At 39.7% G+C, this 17,774-nt stretch overlaps 1 protein-coding gene across 2 annotated transcripts in view; it reads left to right on the top strand.

The window, feature by feature from the left end:
- Window positions 1-17,774, top strand: part of DNAJC13 (DnaJ heat shock protein family (Hsp40) member C13) — a 101,514-nt gene that overhangs the window by 17,661 nt on the left and 66,079 nt on the right. For both annotated transcript variants that reach the window (XR_008443974.1, XM_054019670.1), the window contains exons 3-14: window positions 5,114-5,189; window positions 6,062-6,211; window positions 7,542-7,583; window positions 9,395-9,595; window positions 10,621-10,827; window positions 10,921-11,016; window positions 11,409-11,500; window positions 12,897-13,063; window positions 13,187-13,266; window positions 13,346-13,515; window positions 16,305-16,404; window positions 16,769-16,876. Coding sequence is in view for 1 of the 2 variants with exons in the window: in XM_054019670.1 (XP_053875645.1) it covers window positions 5,114-5,189; window positions 6,062-6,211; window positions 7,542-7,583; window positions 9,395-9,595; window positions 10,621-10,827; window positions 10,921-11,016; window positions 11,409-11,500; window positions 12,897-13,063; window positions 13,187-13,266; window positions 13,346-13,515; window positions 16,305-16,404; window positions 16,769-16,876 (1,489 nt within the window). In the remaining variant the exon portion in view is untranslated. The remainder of the gene's footprint in view (window positions 1-5,113; window positions 5,190-6,061; window positions 6,212-7,541; window positions 7,584-9,394; window positions 9,596-10,620; window positions 10,828-10,920; window positions 11,017-11,408; window positions 11,501-12,896; window positions 13,064-13,186; window positions 13,267-13,345; window positions 13,516-16,304; window positions 16,405-16,768; window positions 16,877-17,774) is intronic.

The raw sequence follows: 17,774 nt of genomic DNA, 5'->3' as shown, positions 1-17,774 counted from the left end.
CCCTAAATGCCAACAGACTCTGGTTGTTTCTGACGAATGGGGGAAGTGAAATCCAGAATCAAGATCTCTCCATTGAAAATACCCTCCCGCCGTCTACCAAGGTTCCAATACTGCCAACTGATGTTGAACCTTGACTGCCATAATCTGCGTGGTGAGAAGTGGTCTTGCTGGTAACTAGAACCTAAGCAATATGAGGTAGTAGTTCTCCAACTGTAATTTGTAAAACACTTGCTCACAATCCATAAAATGCACGACAGACTCAGAGATTGAAGCCAGCACCCTTTTACAATTCTACAGGTGAAAAGACTGCTGCAACAAAGGTCATGCTAGCCTATAAAAAGTTAAAACTTCCTTACTCTGCTTCTTTTTTATTTTGTGGAATAATCACAAGTTCATCTACCATCTTTTGCTATATAATACTAATGGACTCTTTCTGAATTAAGTGTATATTGAAATGCTGCTGAAAAGCCTAGAACAGGGACCTTATTCCATTGTTGTAGTCAACATATAAAATGTCCCGCCTGCAGGATTATTTGTGTTGTGACATACAATATGCCATTTACTTCAGTGGGACACTTGATATTGAAAAACTTCTAAGTAGTGAATAAAGTACAGATGCAAAACAAAATTAAATTGGGGTTCTGCTTGCTGAATTAAATCATTCCACCTTGATTTTAAGGCATAATGAGTCAGAATTTCATATTAACTCTTGGTAATCTTTACTGTTCACCTGTTAGTAGTATTGGTTCAGTTTTTCCTACTTTCTACTGTTAGAACAAGAAACCACAAAGTGAATGAACACCTTGAACAATAAAAACAAATGAGCTAAATCAGACTGATATGGAACCATGTTATCAAATGCTTTGCCCTTCTGTCCAGAAGCTTCTAGATTTTAGCAAAGCAAGTCCCCTGTAATTCACAACTCCACCCATTCACTTTTCTGCAACATGCAGTTGATTACATCCAATAGTTGTATCGCTCTAGTAACCAATAATTCTACCCATTCTCCTTCTCGACTTTCTAGAACATTTCCTAAAACATAAAAATAATATTGAACTCAATTCCCTTACTTTGTTAGAATAAGTAAATCTTTCTTTCAGATTTTTAGAGCCTAATGTTTCTCAAATCAAACTTTCAGATATATTTGTGTAAATGAGTAACATAGGAGTTTAAAAAATGAAAACACTATTCAGAAATAAGTTTTTGTTTGATTTATTCTCTAGTTCTTAGGCAAACTTTCCATTTACACCACCTTTAATAATAAAAAAAAAAAAAAACACAATAGAAATGGGTCTGAGGTCAGATTTCAGAACTTCTTCTTTTAAACATAATTTTTGACTCAGTTTCATTGTCCCTCTTAAACACTGTAACACACGGGGCTGTTAGGTATTAGCACACCTTGGATATGGGAGGCGCATTCTTTTTGTGGCTTTCTGTGGAACCTCATTAGACAAAGGTGTTCCAGTACTTTGCAATACTTCCAAACCTGTACATGGACTACACAAATAACTTGATATTAAAAAGAAATTGTAGCATGTCTTTTTAAAAAGAGGACAACTCAGTTATCAAAGTGGAGACGTAATTACTCAGTCCACTAAAGTTGTTGAGAAGTTGTTAGAGCCTCCCACAGCACTAACCATTGTAGCTGGATTCAGTTCCCTACCCTGCCATTAACTTCTATGTAACTTTGGGCAAGTCATTTAACCTCTCAGTACCTCAATTCCCCATCTGTAAAATAGGGTGAATGCTTCCCTACCTCACAGGATGTTGTGAAGATAAATATATTAAAGGTACTGTGGTTCTGGCTTACAAACATGAACCATTCCTTCCCCATCTCTATTAAGAGATTTTAATTTCCTGTTCCTGAACTTTCAGGAACCTGGAGTAGTGAATCTGAGCCCAGAAAGGACATTTTGGTATAAGCCATAGTCTCATTCCTTTTCCAAATTTTTAATTTGTTTATTGCTTTTGCTATAGAACTTGTCCAAAAAGGCTCCTAAAAGGGAGCTATCCAGCTAAGTGACTTAATTTTTAAAGTCCTCACTCAAGTTGCCAGTGATCTCCCTGTGACCTCTGACCCTTCTTTGGTCTCTGAATACACATCTCCCAGATAATGGCCTTGTGTCTTAGCCCTTTCTGTAGTAGAATCCTGAGATTCTCCTTCTTTTCCAGGATTGTCTTCACTGCTGTGTTTAACTCATGGTATAACTTGAGTGTTGGCCCTATTCCAGCTCATGTCCACATGCAGCTCTCTAGCTGGAATTAAGTGGGATCTTCAATTCAAGTTAGCTGGCCTGTCGGGGTGTGGGTTAAATCTCCAGTGCTGCTGACGACCCAGTATAGTAGTGGGGATTCAGCTACCCAGCTCAAGTTAGCACAAGTCATCAGCTGCTAATCCAGCCATTCTTTTGGTAAGCAAGACCTTGTCTTCACCATTAAAGGTGCTTTTTTTTTTTTACTTTTGGCTTGTGCATATTTTTTTTCTTCACTGCAATAGTTAGCTCAAATGAGAGTGGCCACACTGTGAAACACTCAAGCTATCCACTGATTTAGGCCTCATCTTCACTGCGAAAGTAGAGGTGGGCTTGCCTGCCCTATAGTCTTTGCCGGCTTAGAGATTCAGTGTAAGCTGACAGATGGAGTTCTTCAACCAGCAATGCTAGCTAAACAGACAGAAGCACTCTTGTGTGAGCATAGCTGTCTACATCAGGGTTTTTGCTGGCATAGCTGTGTGGGGGAGTGTGTTTTTTGTTTTCATGCTCCTAGCCAACATAGCAGTGCTGGCAAAACTTTGAAGTGTAGACTAAGCCTGCGTGACATAAATGGGCTCTTCATTTCTCAAAAATACTTGCTTTGTGTAGAGGGGCCTTAATTATATTTGGAAGAATTATAGTTAAAAGTTATCAATCTACCACCAGCTAGTTAGTTTTCTCTTATTAAAACAACTGATGCTTTTCCAGGCCTAGTTCACTTTATTTTATTATTTGTTGCAACCTACTCTTCAGTTTAATTGACAGTTAATTACTTTTGATGAGATTGCTACGGTCTGTTCAGAAGTTTTGTAAATCCAGATTGTCTGTGCGCATCATTGCAAACCAGAGGATTGAAGGTTTGTAAAAGTAGCTAAACTGTAAAGGAAGCAGCTTAGATGCAACTTTATAAGAGGATGAGAAACACATCACACTACAGGCAGTAGCCCCTATTCCTCTTTCTCTCCCCGCCTCCCTCCAAGAAACCAAAACAGCTCCTCAAATTGTTCTTCCATGGTATATGGAAGTTTGATTGCAGAGGAGGAGAAGGGGGTCCATGCAGCCACAAAATGTAGGGTTATATGGGGCCTCAGATATATAGGGTGATCTCCATGCTATGGCATTCCTGACAGCCATACACCTTACTCATGTTTTGAGATGATGTAAATGTAAGTTACCATTTTGTTCACCTCCCTGTGATTATACAAAGTAAACATTTTATCTAATTCTAGAACGTAAAGCCGAATTCTTGTATTTCAGCATCCTGACTGCTAACAGAACTGAGCAGTGAGGAGAACAGAACAGTAGTTTTGACAATATTCCTGTAAGGATACACTAGATGCCATAAGAGTTTGCATTCATGGGTCTATTAAGTTTTTATAGGATAAACAGTTTCTATTCAAGAGCTCTTTCTGGGTACTGTAAGTATGAGTTGTCAACTCTTTCTGTAGTTGCACCTTAATTTATTTTTAAACTGATTTATATTGTAAATCAAATAAAGTAGAGGTTAGTAAACACTTCAGAAGTTCATTTAACTTGCTTAGTCACATCTAGTTTCTTGATTTCCCTCATCCCTCAATTATAGCTTCTAAATGTTCAGTACTGTCACTGGAAATATAGTTTAATGTGAATAATTTGTAGCATGCAAAAAAGGCTGTGAGCAAATGGGAAATCCTTCCTCAGACTAATCAGATTTGCTTTAGTATTTAATGACTGAATGTAATATTTCAAAAGGATATAATGGTGTAACTAACAAAAGCAAGGAAAATATAATTAGAAGTAACTTGTAAAACTAGTCTCTGTCTACCTTATCCATAGTTAACAATCAGCCATGAGATGCACTCCTGCCATACCATTTTTAGCCACATTAAGTAGAGGGCTCTTGATAGCTGAAACATGCTGAGGAATGTGTGTGTCTTCAATATGTGTGAAGTCTATATGTAAAATATACCTAGTTACTCTAATTACTAATAGTTTTGATGAATTATACAGGGGCAGGGAATCAAGGTGTGATTTAAAGATGTTTTTAGAACTCTAATTCCAGATTTCTAGCTCTTGTATTTGCATAAATGTTAAAATGCTAATTTACACACACATTGATCTTGAAGTTAGAGGTCTTAAGTTATTTTTAAATAAGATTTGTACAGATGCTATATACTCAAGTGCTTGCTGCAAACTAGCAGTTGGTAGATTTGGACCAATTGGCCTTTCTTTGAACCACACAAACCATCAAACTTCTAGTGCGGCTTTTGTCTACTTTTTTATTGTTGTTGTTGAATTAGGTCAATATAGTTCCTTGGAGAAAAGTATTGAAGTCGTTACTTTTATTTGGAAGCTGTGTTCTCCATTCAGAATTGTCTCAATTTATGCTATTTTGAATTTGTAACTATCAGTTTTCTCCCTCATTTTTTTGCCTTTCTACATATAGTCATGTTAGTGAAAATACCCATTGCAAGTTTCCCATTGGTATTTTGTACTTCTGAATATTATCCTAACGTGTCAGTGCACATTAAGATTTTGGGCTTAGATCTTCCTGTGTTTGGCAGGGAGGGAGAGAATGCTGCAACAATTTAAATATTCTGAAACCTTTCCTTTCTCTTCTGTTCACCAGGCACATTAAGAGGCATCTTTATGAAGGGATAAAAGGGTACTCTAGCAAACTTAATCCTTTATATTGAGAAATAATTGCATACTCACTTAAGTCTGGCCATATTCATTGTAATGGTTAGTGACTATGATTAGGCTTATGTTGGTTCTCCCCTAATGGGGGATAGTGTATTTATAGTAGAATATCTGTACATATTGTTTTTATGAGATTTCAGGAAAATACTTCTAAACTAAATACTTTTTTTGTTATGTTGTAGGTATAAGAGAGTCTTCTCAGTTGGAACCCATGCCATCACTACATACAATCCGAACACACTAGAAGTCACAAATCAGGTAATGGTAAATGTAGTTATAGCCTTCTTGGATACCTTAAGATATCCTAATGCAATCTGATTTCATGTTAATACTTTTCTGACTCTTCTTGTCCCCTCCTTAATATTGAGTATGGTCAGCTACGTTTTACAGAGGGTTCTCTCTGGTGTGAACACTAAGCATAACCAAAAGGGGTATCAGTTGCACTAATTTCATGATTAGGCACTGCAGTGCCTAGGCTTGCTCAGTCAAATTGTCCTTTTATACACTAAAGAAAAGTAGCTGATGCAATAGCTAATAGTTTAAACTGTGATTTTGGTGGCTTTAGAAGCTTGTTTAGTCCTCTGTTCTGTTACACAACAGAACTAAAATAGTTACTTAGTAAAACAATCTCTTTCAACTTCCCTTTTTTTTGCGTCCTATCTCAGAACTACTTGACAGTTCCTGTGTCCCTGAAAGGAATCACTGCAGAGCAGAGATCTACAGGGTCACAAATTTTACCCAACTTTGCTCTGCTCCTCCATCCTTCTTTGCTTGGATCCTTGTGCTTTCTCATTAGTTGAAATGTTAGCTTTTTTTTAATTCCTTGCTACCACTTTCAGCAGAGAGTGAATGCATTGAGCTTCTTCATCAAATTTGAATACTTAATCATAAAACAGATGTATATGCTGCTTGTTGATAACTCCCATATTTAATTACTGTATACCTTTATATTAGTCACAAACTAGAGTGTTGTGTTTTGTTATAACCTTAATTGTTAACAGTTGAGACCTCTTAAAGAGACCTAAAGTACAAATCACCCTTAAATACCTGTTTCACTAATTTGGATATAAAAGATTCTATTTCTTACATTAATAGAAACTTATCAAATTACCTTAATTGGTTTACCTTAGTGGCCTTATGGAGATATTTGTAGTATCGGCCCTGTTGGAAAGGGGCAAGGAACAGAATTCAGCCTCACCTTTCGTAAGGGGAGTGGAAAGAAGTCTGAAACTCTTAAGTTTTCTACAGACCATAGAACAGAACTCATTACAGAAGCACTGGTAAGAACTAGTTATTTGGCTATTCAACCAATTTAAGATATGTTACTGTATTGTTACACTATTATTAGATGTAATAAGAATGTTCACTTTGTATTTTATGTGATGAGAAGGAAAGCTGCTGTGCTTCATATATTAAAATAGATATTCATATACTTGACCTACAGTGTTTATTGAAATAACTTGTATCTAAGACTCCAATTTACTGAATGTGTTAGACCAGTGATACTCAGACCTCAGTGGCTTAGTAGCCAAATTAATGACCAATATTACCCAAAAGAGCCACAGTAGTGTGAATGTTTCATTTACTATGGTACTAAATATTTAATATTCTTATAGCATATCAGTTAATAACTTAATGCAAGTTGATGACTTGCTTTCACCCCTGGTTATTAACCAATTAACTTAAATCTCTTACTGGGACGCAATGCTGCCAGGTCCCTGGGCACGGTGGGGGAGGCCTGGCTCTGGGCCCCCGAAGAGGCGGGGCCTCAGGTGGAAGGGGCAGGGCCAGTGGAGCTGGAACAATTTTTAGGGTGGGAGTGCTGAGCTGTATCTGCCCCTTCAACCAGCCACGCCCCTCTCCGCCCCAGGCTGGGATCACAGCTGGGGCCGGTTGCGGTGCCCCAGGCCAGCAGCTGGGATCCTGGATGGCAGCAGAGGGGCCGGTGGTGAGTGAGGAGCTGGCATCCCGGGCGAGGGGCCACGCTGGGTGCAAAGCCTGGGGGGGTGATGCAGCACCCCCTGCACCCGTACTTCCCACGCCTATGGGCAGGGCTGGGTGCCAGCCTACCCCAGCCAGCTCTTCAGCGTTGCCCAGCCTGCACTGCCTGGGGCTCTGGCCACTGCCACAGCGGCCGGGAGCCCTGGGCCCTTTTAAATCGTCTGGCCCCAGGACAGATGCCCCTTTTGCCCCCGCCGTAGCAGCAGCGCTTGAACGTCGGCTGTGTACCAGCCTGTACCAGCGGCCGCTTTCTTACCAGTACGTGGTACTAGCTTACTTTCACCTCTGTTAATAACACAGTAAAAGCATTTGGAGTGATTCATAATTAAATTGCACAGTGTTTTAATATCACGTGCTGCAGGAGATGCATTAAAGAGGTACTTGCGGCTTGTGAGCCTCCGTCTGAGTATCACTGCGTTGTTCACTACCAGTGAACGTATGTTTTTATATAAAACAAATGGTGCACTTTAAATATACACCTTTTAAATCTTTAAGTTTTAGACTATCCCAAAAGGATTCATGTCGGAGTCCCTCCGGAATAATTAGAACAATGAATTATTTTCTCACTGAAGTGACAGTAACAACTTGTTTCCATTCTCCTTTTTACAGAGATTCAGAACAGACTTTTCAGAAGGAAAAATCACAGGAAGGGCAAGTATCTGGCCTGTCTGTATTGGACTACAAATCCAGTCATTTCATATTTACAAATACTGTAAAAACAGACTAATTTCAAGTTGACCATGTCCCTTTGTATTTTAAATAGTTATGGCTACACCTAAATCTGAATTTCCTGCCAATTTTTTGGTTTTGCAATTTTTTTCTTTTTTCTTTAAATGTTGTGAGATGAACAATATGGGAAAACTCTCCATATAAAGCAAAGAGGTAACATGTACAACTGCACAAACAAACTGGAAAAAACATACTTCTGTCACTTCAAGGGTTGCTATCAAGATACACTTATGTGGTGTAGCTATAGTAGACAGACTACAGAACTGTAGATCTATTTCAAAAATCACTTTTAAAAGGAGATTGAATATTATTTATTAGAAATAGTTGAAATTAAAGTGAAGTTATCAGAACACTGGTCAGCAAAGACTTGCGTTTGAAAGTAAATGTGTAGTAGCACTTATGTACTTTGGGAGGACTTCACCACCTCATTGCTAGCTGCTGTGGCGGGTGGGGGAAAATGCAAATTCTTAGTGTATAGTGGGAGTAGGGAAAAACTTCCAAACATATCTTCTCAAAGAAGACTTATGGAGAGAGCATGAAAGAACTTACTGGAAACTAGCTACTGAATCTCTGTAGTAAGTCAGTTTGAGATTTATGCATTTAACACCCATACCTTGACACTTGGTTTCACATCCACTCATCTCCCTGGAATGCATCTTAATAGGTCTTCTGTTTTGATGGCTTTGTTCATTTATATCCTTTTGAGTGTCTAGAAGCCTATTACCATTCTAGGGTGACACCATGTAGGACTTTTTTGAAGTGATACTTTACTAAACAAGAATTCCATAGCACCGTTATACAGCAATCAAGATTCTAATGACTGAAATTTGTTGGAGATTCCCTGTCTAAGGCTGTTTACACTGCAATGTAAGCCCAGGGTTTGTGGGACTTGAGTCAACTGACCCGTGATGGGGGAACTCTGGGCTTGAGTGTCTACATGGTGTTTAAACCCTGCACTTAAGACTCTTCTAACCCGTGCTAAACCTAGGGCTCTGGCATCTGGCAGTGCACAGACCCAAGTCAAGGTAACCATATGCTAGAGTCCCTGCAGAATGTGGCCTCTCTAGCCCTACGACCATGGTGCACTGTGAGAAAACTTTACTGCCGATCCTGCACTTTACAGGAAGTTGAACAGATAACCCAGCCCAGGAGGCTCTCTGATAGTGTGCTTTCAGAGCGGTGATCAGAAGAGAATAGGTTAACACCAAGGGGGGTAACTTCAGTTCTCAGAGTGGCTTGCAGATTGTTAGGATAATTGTCATACTTCTGGATGACTCCCAGGCCCTGAGTCAAGCAGGCCTGCAGCTACAATGCAAAGCAATAGGGCTTGGACCCCGGGTTCCATCTCTACCTTGGGTGGTCCTACCCTGCAGGATCCTGGGACACTGGGGCCGAGCACTGGGTTAGCACTATTTCAGTGTAAATGCGAGGGGTGACAGATAGGGTTGAGCCTGGGCTCATGTTGCAGTGTGAATATCCTGTAAGTGAACAGTATTTCAAGACTGGGTTAAGCTTATATCAATTACAATGTAATAAATAAACATGAAGGTCAGGAAGTAAAGATAGGTCAAACCATGCTGTGCTGTCGTGGCTTTCAGATTTATTGGGGAAACTTGCTTGATCATATGGAACAATCTCAAATTAAAGAACTGTTATGTGTAGTTGTAGTCCTCAGAAGGCGAAGAAGTCTTTTTGGTTGTCTCTGAACTTAACAGCAGTTTCTTCTTTCATAGAGATACAACTGCTATAAGCATCACTGGAGTGACATGAGAAAACCTGTGATTCTGGAAGTGACTCCTGGAGGGTTTGATCAAATTAATCCTGCAACTAATAAAGTCCTGTGTTCCTATGACTACAGAAATATCGAAGGCTTTGCTGATCTCTCTGACTATCAGGGAGGTTTCGCTATCCTTTATGGAGGATTTAGTAGATTGGTGAGTATTATAACATTTTATGCATATCAAGTCATGAGAAGTTTTACATAAACAGAATAATAAGTGTGAGGCTGTCTCATTCTCTTGCCTGAAAGTTCAAATCACTACCATGGCAGATATCAAACTACACAATCTACAAGCCATTTAGTAAGTTCAACAGGGCCAATTATACAACATTTTAATATTGGTAGTGTTGTAGCCATGTTGGTCCCAGGATATGAGAGCAACATTGGGCCAACTTCTGTTGATGGCAGAGATAAACTTTTGATTCCACAGACCTTGAAAGCTTCTTTCATCAACAGAAGTTGGTTCAATAAAACACTTAGTATGGAATTCTGCCCAAGTCCCCTTGAGTACTAACCGGGAGACTGGTTATCTGCCTGTGTATAAACTTGAGTGGAACAAGTTAAAATGAGGGAGCAGAGAACCCATGCAGAATTAAAATAAAAATCCTAAGCCACTTATTGTGAACTACATTTCAAGCAACTGAATGGTCTGCAGCAAAACAAGATAGCTCTGCAGTAGGAATTACCTTAAACTTAGATACCTCTACATCAGTGTTGGCCCAATTAAATGTTTTAATTTTCTATTTATTAAAGAGGGAAACATGAGTTAAGCTATTCAAGACACACTTCGTGTCTTATTTCTTGTTTACAAAGAATTTACAATGGGTATTGTTGACTAACAACGTCTATGTAATACTTTATTTCTGATTATTTTAGGAAAATGTCTTATAAAATTTTTTAACCATTTTAACTAGTGAAGTCAAGTTACAAACTGCTGTGGAGAAATGTTAATTCTTTGTCATAGTATTTCTGGTTGTGTGTGGGGGGGTAGTAAGTAGTAAACAACATTTACTAGTAAATGATACTAATAAAAAAATCAGACTGTCATGCAATATAAACAAGTCGACTTTTTTTATAACTATTAAGAAACTAAGTCTGTGAGCTGATTATACCTGATATTCAGTTTCTTATTTTTTTTTGTGTTAAACTTACCTAAATATCTCTTCCTAATATTTGCAGCACATGTTTGCATCTGAGCAAAGGGAAGAAATTATCAAAAGTGCAATAGAACATGCTGGCAATTATATAGGCATCTCCCTCCGAATAAGGAAAGAACCTTTAGAATTTGAGCAATACTTGAGCCTTCGCTTTGGGAAATACAGCAATGATGAGTCTATCACATCTTTAGCAGAATTTGTTGTTCAAAAAATAACACCTAGACATTCGGTAAGGTCTACAAACTTAGACTACATCTTATTGGTTTGATTTATTAGGTGGCTAAAAAAGAGGTCCCCTTTTCTAACATGTTCTTTCTTTAAGGAACCTGTGAAAAGAGTATTAGCCCTTACAGAAACTTGCTTAGTAGAGCGGGATCCTGCTACTTATAATATTGTGACACTGAAACCTCTAGGAGAGGTAGGTGACAATCCTGTTTACAATATTGCATTTTAATAGTCAAATTTATTATTCTATAGTACTACTGCAACATGACAATTAAAACTGAGGTTCACTCAGTTCTATTTACTGTGTTCATTCTGTCTGACCCCCTTTTCTAAAGATACAGAAACCATTCTTGGGATTCATTTTGAAAAAACACAAACCAAAAAAAAGCTGACAAAACAAATTCTAGGAAGTTCTGATTACACTTGCAGTTCTCATTATTTTTTTTTTTTTGTCACTTCCTTTAAACTTGAGTATATATTGTAACATTGAGCATTGGTTCAAAAATTCACCTCCTTGAGTACATGAGAAGTGCATTAAATGCTTCCTGTAAATGTGGTGGTCTCATTACGTCGTCTTCTTTTTAGGTATTTGCACTGGTATGTGATTGTGAAAATCCACAGCTTTTTACCATTGAGTTTATCAAGGGACAAATCCGAAAATACTCTTCAACAGAGAGGTATTTTAAAAGTTTGATTACAGAGAAATGTAAATGGGAAATCAGTTGAATGACAAAAATATTATGTAAGCTGTGTGAAGTTAAAAATAACCCCTTCAAGGACCAAGTTCAGACTCACTTCATTCAAAGCCTACCTTCAACTTTCTGTGACTTGTACCCTGAAGATGCCTGTACTACCTCAAACAGATACCACGTGACATCTCCCCATGTGTCATCTGTTTCTCACTTAAATTTGTGAACTCCTTGGTGTTCCATATCCACCTGCTTTCAGTAAACGGGATCGTGGAAGAAACTAAAATAAAAAAAAAAAAATTCTCCTACACTTCTATTATCCCATACAGGTGAATAGTCATAGAGGGTCAATTAGAAATAGACATTTTGTCAACTTGGTGTCAAGGTAACTGACAAGTTTTTTTGAAAAATATTGTAGTTAGACATGCTGATTAAACAAACTGGAGTGTTAGGAAGTAGGGTCAATTAGAGGAGAGAGACAGTATTAACAAGCTCTATCTTTAGAAACTACTATTGATTGAAAGCTAATATATTAAATCTAGATATTTAGCTGGTATCCATGTGCTTAACTGTTTAGTGTCTGGACTGAGTTGATCTTTCCTCTTCTCTCTCCTTCCCCCCTGTCTGTCCATCACACCTGTATGGATTAAATGTGGCTGAGGATATCCTGTAGAGTAGTGGTGCTCAACCTTATTACACAGGAGGGCCATATAAACCTAAGTACATCCTTATGTGGGCCAAACAGATTCTACATATTAAGATTTAAAGTCACCTGTATTGATTTATATTTTAAGTTCAACTTATTTTGTATGTATTTAGACCATACTTGTACATAGAAACAGCCTATTTTCACTCTTTTGTGTAAACTAAAATGATGTAAACATGACAGCAGAATGCTAATGAATGAGTTGCTAGTATATTGTGTGGAAGCAGGCTGTGAGCCTTATGAAATGCTCTGTTTGGGCTGTGAATGGGCCATAAACTGGGCACCTCTGATTGTAGAGCAAGGTGCTTGTGTGCAGAAAATAAAAACAAAAGTAGCACATGCAAGGGGGAAAAAAGGCAGAAAAATCTAGTCTAGCTGAAATACTACTTTCCCTACCATACTAGACCATCCGCTATCCCTTTACATATCTCCTTATTGTTAGTGGAAGAGTTCCACTATAGTTTGTCATGTCACTGGCTCATGCAGTTTGTATTTGGTAGCATTACAAACTTTATAGAGTGGAAAACACTGATCTATGTAAATTCCAGTAGGAAACTTGGGCACACGTACTTACGGTTCAGTCAGTGTGCTCAACTTATAACAATCATAATTTTCCAGTTAAGTACCTAAATAAATTCACAGGGTAGGAAGTGTCTAAACATGTTTCTCTCTTTTCAGAGATTCCCTGTTAGCTAGCTTGCTGGATGGAGTAAGAGCCTCTGGCAATAGAGATGTTTGTGTGAAAATGACCCCAACACACAAAGGCCAGCGCTGGGGATTGCTGAGCATGCCTGTAGATGAGGAAGTAGAGAGCCTTCACCTCCGGTTTTTAGCTGCTCCTCCAAGTAAGTTCAGCTTTTACTACAGTTCAAAGTACATGGTGTTTGTTTTGTTTTTTTATAGCACAACATATCTCTAAGCCATTTAAAATCCTGTAACTCCCAACTACATTTTGTTTTTCATTGCAGATGGTAATTTTGCAGATGCTGTGTTCAGGTTCAATGCTAACATCTCATACAGTGGAGTTCTGCATGCAGTAACACAAGATGTAAGAATTAATTCTCTGCCTAATCTCTTACAGTTTTGTTACTTTATACAAGTATTAATGGTTCTTCCTCCTTAACCAGGGTCTGTTCTCTGAAAACAAGGAGAAACTGATTAATAATGCCATAACCGCATTACTGTCTCAAGAGGGGGACATTGTAGCATCTAATGCAGAACTTGAAAGCCAGTTCCAAGCTGTGAGACGACTAGTTGCTTCAAAAGCTGGCTTCCTTGCCTTTACTCAGCTTCCTAAGTAAGTATTTAAGCTGATAGTGGGAAACTGTTCTAAAGACTTGTACTCACCAGTCTCCTTGAAACTTTGAGTCTGAATTGAGTTTGGGATCATCCCTAATTGCTGAGGCTTCAGGGAAAAACTTTTATAAGGTAGCAGTTTCATGAATGTAAAACTATAAGGTTGATGGTACTGGATCACCTGATTGTATAAACTGCATCTTGCTGACAGTTTCTGAATTAGGGGTTCTTAGCTCTCTAAGATTTAATCTTTAGCCTTGCCAGCTATGGTTCTGCTTTTAAGTTAGTGTATGTTAAATATTTATTGGTAGAACACTCAAAACTGATCTTTTTTCCTTGAAAGAACAAATGCAATGGTTTAATCCAGGGGTAGTCAATAGATGGACCGCCAGATGCTTTTGAACAAACCCCCAAATCTTTATTTACTATTTTTCGTTATTGTTGCTCTGGAGTCTGGACCTTGACTATATCTTCACCAAGAAATTTGGACCATGACCAAAAAGTAATTGACTACCTCTGGTTTAATCTTTCTGGTGACACATCAGCTGCAATTACAAATTCCATACATTCCACAGGGGATAAAAGGTGCAGTGAGCACCAAGCTTAGTGTAAAGTAAGTTACACCTTGGATTACATGCATTAGAGGAGCAAAAAGTAAGATGTGAAGGAAGTAGGTTTTGCGATGTTGCTCATTGCCAATTTGTAGAACTACATGTAGAACATGGTACATACTCTTAATTGGCTTAAAGATGCAATCTAGAAACCTTTTTGACTGACTTTCTGAAGAAATTGTGCATGTCTTGTTCACTTTCACAGTTAGGCTAATTTGTGAAAATGAAGTCCATTCAGCCTTTGTTATGTGTTAAGAGTATGTATGTGGCTTTTAAAAGATTATTGCGAAGAAATTTTATAAATAGAAAAAATTGGGCAAATTAAATTAAAAAAAAAAACTTTAATTTCTTGAACTGAATTCTCTGATTTTTGGGCATTAATCTAGTGTAAACTTTTCACTGGTCATGTAAAGTGATAATTTCTTTTGTTGTGCGTTTAGTAAGTCCATGTCCTTACTATAACTACCATTATGTCAGACTTTGAACTCTTGACTCTGGACTTTTGGACTCAGCTTTCTTTTGACCATAATGTACGTTGTTTAGTTGTAATGAAAATACGTAGGGAGAGGTCCTCTAAAGACTTGTGTATATCTGAGCAGTTACACCCCAGCTTGCTCCACACTAAGTTTACCCCACACTATCCTGCTGGGCTCTAAGGGTATGTCTACACAGCAACTGGTCACCCACGGCTGGCTGGTGTTAGCTAACTCAGGCTCATGGGGCTCAAGCATCAGTGCTGTTTCACTGCTGTGTAGACTTCTGGGCTTGCGCTGGCCCCTGGGCACTAGTACCCTGCAGCATGGGAGGGTCCCAGAGCTTGGGCCAGCCAGAGCCCGGAAGTCTACACAGCAGTGAAACAGCCCTGCAGCACGAGCCAGAATCAGCTGGCACGGGCCAGTTGCAGTTATCTCTTTGCTGTGTAGACATATATCCTAACTGTCTGTGTAGATTGGGGTCTCAAACATGTGGCCCGCGTGTGGCCCGCCAAGCTCCCCGCGTGCCCCTCCCCCTCTGCCTACCTGCGGGATTGCCCCCTGTGGCGTTGTGAGCCCTGCGCCACTCTCTGAAGCAGCTGGCAGCACGCCCCTTTGGGCCGGGGGGAAGAGGGAAGGAGGCAGAGGGCTCCTGTATTGCCTCCTTCCAGGCATTGCCCCCCGCAGCTCCCATTGGCCGGGAACAGGGAACCGCACCCAATGGGAGCTTTGTGGGAAATACCTAGAGGAGTGGCAAGAGCAGCGCACGCACAGAACCCTGAGCGTCTTCCCCCTCCGCCCTTCCAGGGGCTGCAGGGACACAGTTCCAGCTGCTTACTGGAGCGGCGCGGGGCCAGGGCAGGCAGGCAGGGAGCACCCCAACCCCCTGCCGCACCCTGCATGCTTTCTGCACCCCTTGGGGGCATCGTTGGGGTGGGGACTTTGGGGAAGGGGTTGGAATGGGGCGGGGCAGGGAAGGGGCCTAATGGAAGGCGTGGAGTGGGGGCAGGGCCAGAGGCAGTGAAGCGGGGTGTCAGTGATGGAGCCCTCGGTTCAATGCACTATTCTTCATGTGGCCCTCGTGGTCATTTGAGACCCCTGGTGTAGATCCTGCTGTCGCACTCTAAAGATTCTGTAGTGCACTTTGATCTACTCTGCTTTGAAATGGGAGTAGATCAAAGTGCACTACAGAATCTTTAGTGCGCAGCAGAAGGTTCCATGCAGACACTTAGGACTCATATACAGTACGGCTTAAGTCAGTGTAAGTGACATTTCTCAGGGGTGTGAAAACCACACCCTGAGCAACATAAGTTGTGTCAATTTAGCGTGGTGTAGACACCACTTTGTTGGTGGAGATGCTGTCCTGCTGACATAGCTTCTGTCTCTCATTGAGGTGGAGTAATTATGTCGACGGGAGAGCGCTCTCCCGTTGGCGCAATGCGTCTTCTTCACCTGACGCGATGCAACAGCACCAATGTCGTGTAGTAGTGAAAACAAGCCATTAGTGTGCAACAGACTAGTGTGAGGTAGACTTATACCCCAGCTTATCACATACTAACAGTTCATATAGACAAGCCCTAAATTTTGAGTTAGCTGTTCAAAGGCTCTTGATATAAAAAGCTTTTTGAAAAAATATCTTGATACTTACTTTTTAGGTAAGTGCACTGGCAATATCCATTTTAAATTACCCTTTTTTCTCGTGACAGATTTCGGGAGCGTCTAGGAGTAAAGGTGGTAAAAGCTCTTAAAAGAAACAATGATGGAGTAACCCATGCTTCTATTGACATGCTATGTGCTCTCATGTGTGTAAGTGTTTAATTCTCAACTATGTTACAGAATAGGATATTTCCTATTTTGAAATGATTGAATATGTGAATTGCAAGGCGCTGAAAATGGGGGTTTGTGTGGAAAGTGTAGTGCATGTGTATCTTACAGTGTACATAGGATATCAAATAGTATCACATGAGTAGACTCAGTTGTCATGGTTTAGAAGTAGAAACAAGATTCACTCTCATAACTAGCTTGTTTTCCTTTGTCACGAATCCACTGTTAGTATTAAATTTTGGACTGTAGCTTCATTCAGATACATCAAAAGACTTGTGCAGATCTTTAAGTTTAGTTTGAAGGCTGAAATATGACTGCATTTATGAATGCTTTCTTTATCACATAGCCTATGCATGATGATTACGACTTGAGGCAAGAGCAGCTGAACAAAGCTTCCCTTCTTTCTTCAAAGAAGTTTCTGGAAAACTTATTAGAGAAATTTAATTCTCATGTGGTAAGTCCTAGACTAAGGCATAGTTCATGGAAAAAGTACTGAGATATTCAAGGTTGAGGGTTTGACCGGTCATATATAGCAAGTCCTTTAAAGTAAGCTTGTGCATATCTTTGCCATAAGAGAAGTTTGCACTCCTTGCTCACATGCAAAAATATATCTAATTGATATTGAGACTGTGTTCAGTCAGTTTGTATCTGGGGAAATCGGAGTGAAATTGCTCTCTCCACAGACCCTAAGAGCAAGTCTACACTGCCCTGCTGTTTGGGCTAAGGGAATATGAATAGCAGTGTGCACCAAAGTGCTATGCTGTAACTCCTCTGTGTAGATGCTGAAGGTGTGAATTTAAAGGTCCTGAGTTACCAAAGAGGACTAAATTATTGATAACTCGGAACCTTTAAGTTTGTGCCTGCAGTATCCACACAGAGGAGTCATAGTGCAGCACTTTGGTGCTATTCAAACCCCCTTTGTGCAAAATGCAGGGCAGTGTAGACATGCCATAAGAGGGCTCTCATTAGGTTTTTTAATAATGTGTTCAGCCTAATATAGTCTGAAAAGCATCCCTGTTAAACCAATCCTTTCCAACAGAACAAACTCGTGCAAGGACTCTAAAAGGACTACTTAGAAACTGTAGCGCTCTGATTTATTTGAGCTCTTTTGGTTTTCCAAAAAAAAACCTTTCAACCCCGTTCAGAGGACTCACTGCTGCTGTGAAGCATGATATAATGAATCCTTTGTGGGATGCTCTGGAAACTTTTTTGTTTTGCCACACTAAAATGATGGCAATGTTTATTATCTTTATGTATTTGAAATACTGCTAATTATTAGCTACAAGTGGGATGCAGGTCAGAGTGGTGGGGGAAATGACTGTACTCCTTCTTGTAGCTCAAGGACAATACTG

This window comes from Malaclemys terrapin, chromosome 2, assembly GCF_027887155.1.
Source record: "Malaclemys terrapin pileata isolate rMalTer1 chromosome 2, rMalTer1.hap1, whole genome shotgun sequence".
Taxonomy (NCBI): domain Eukaryota; kingdom Metazoa; phylum Chordata; order Testudines; family Emydidae; genus Malaclemys; species Malaclemys terrapin.
The sequence above is the reverse complement of the archived record's forward strand: the minus strand, read 5'-3'. Positions and strand labels throughout refer to the sequence as shown.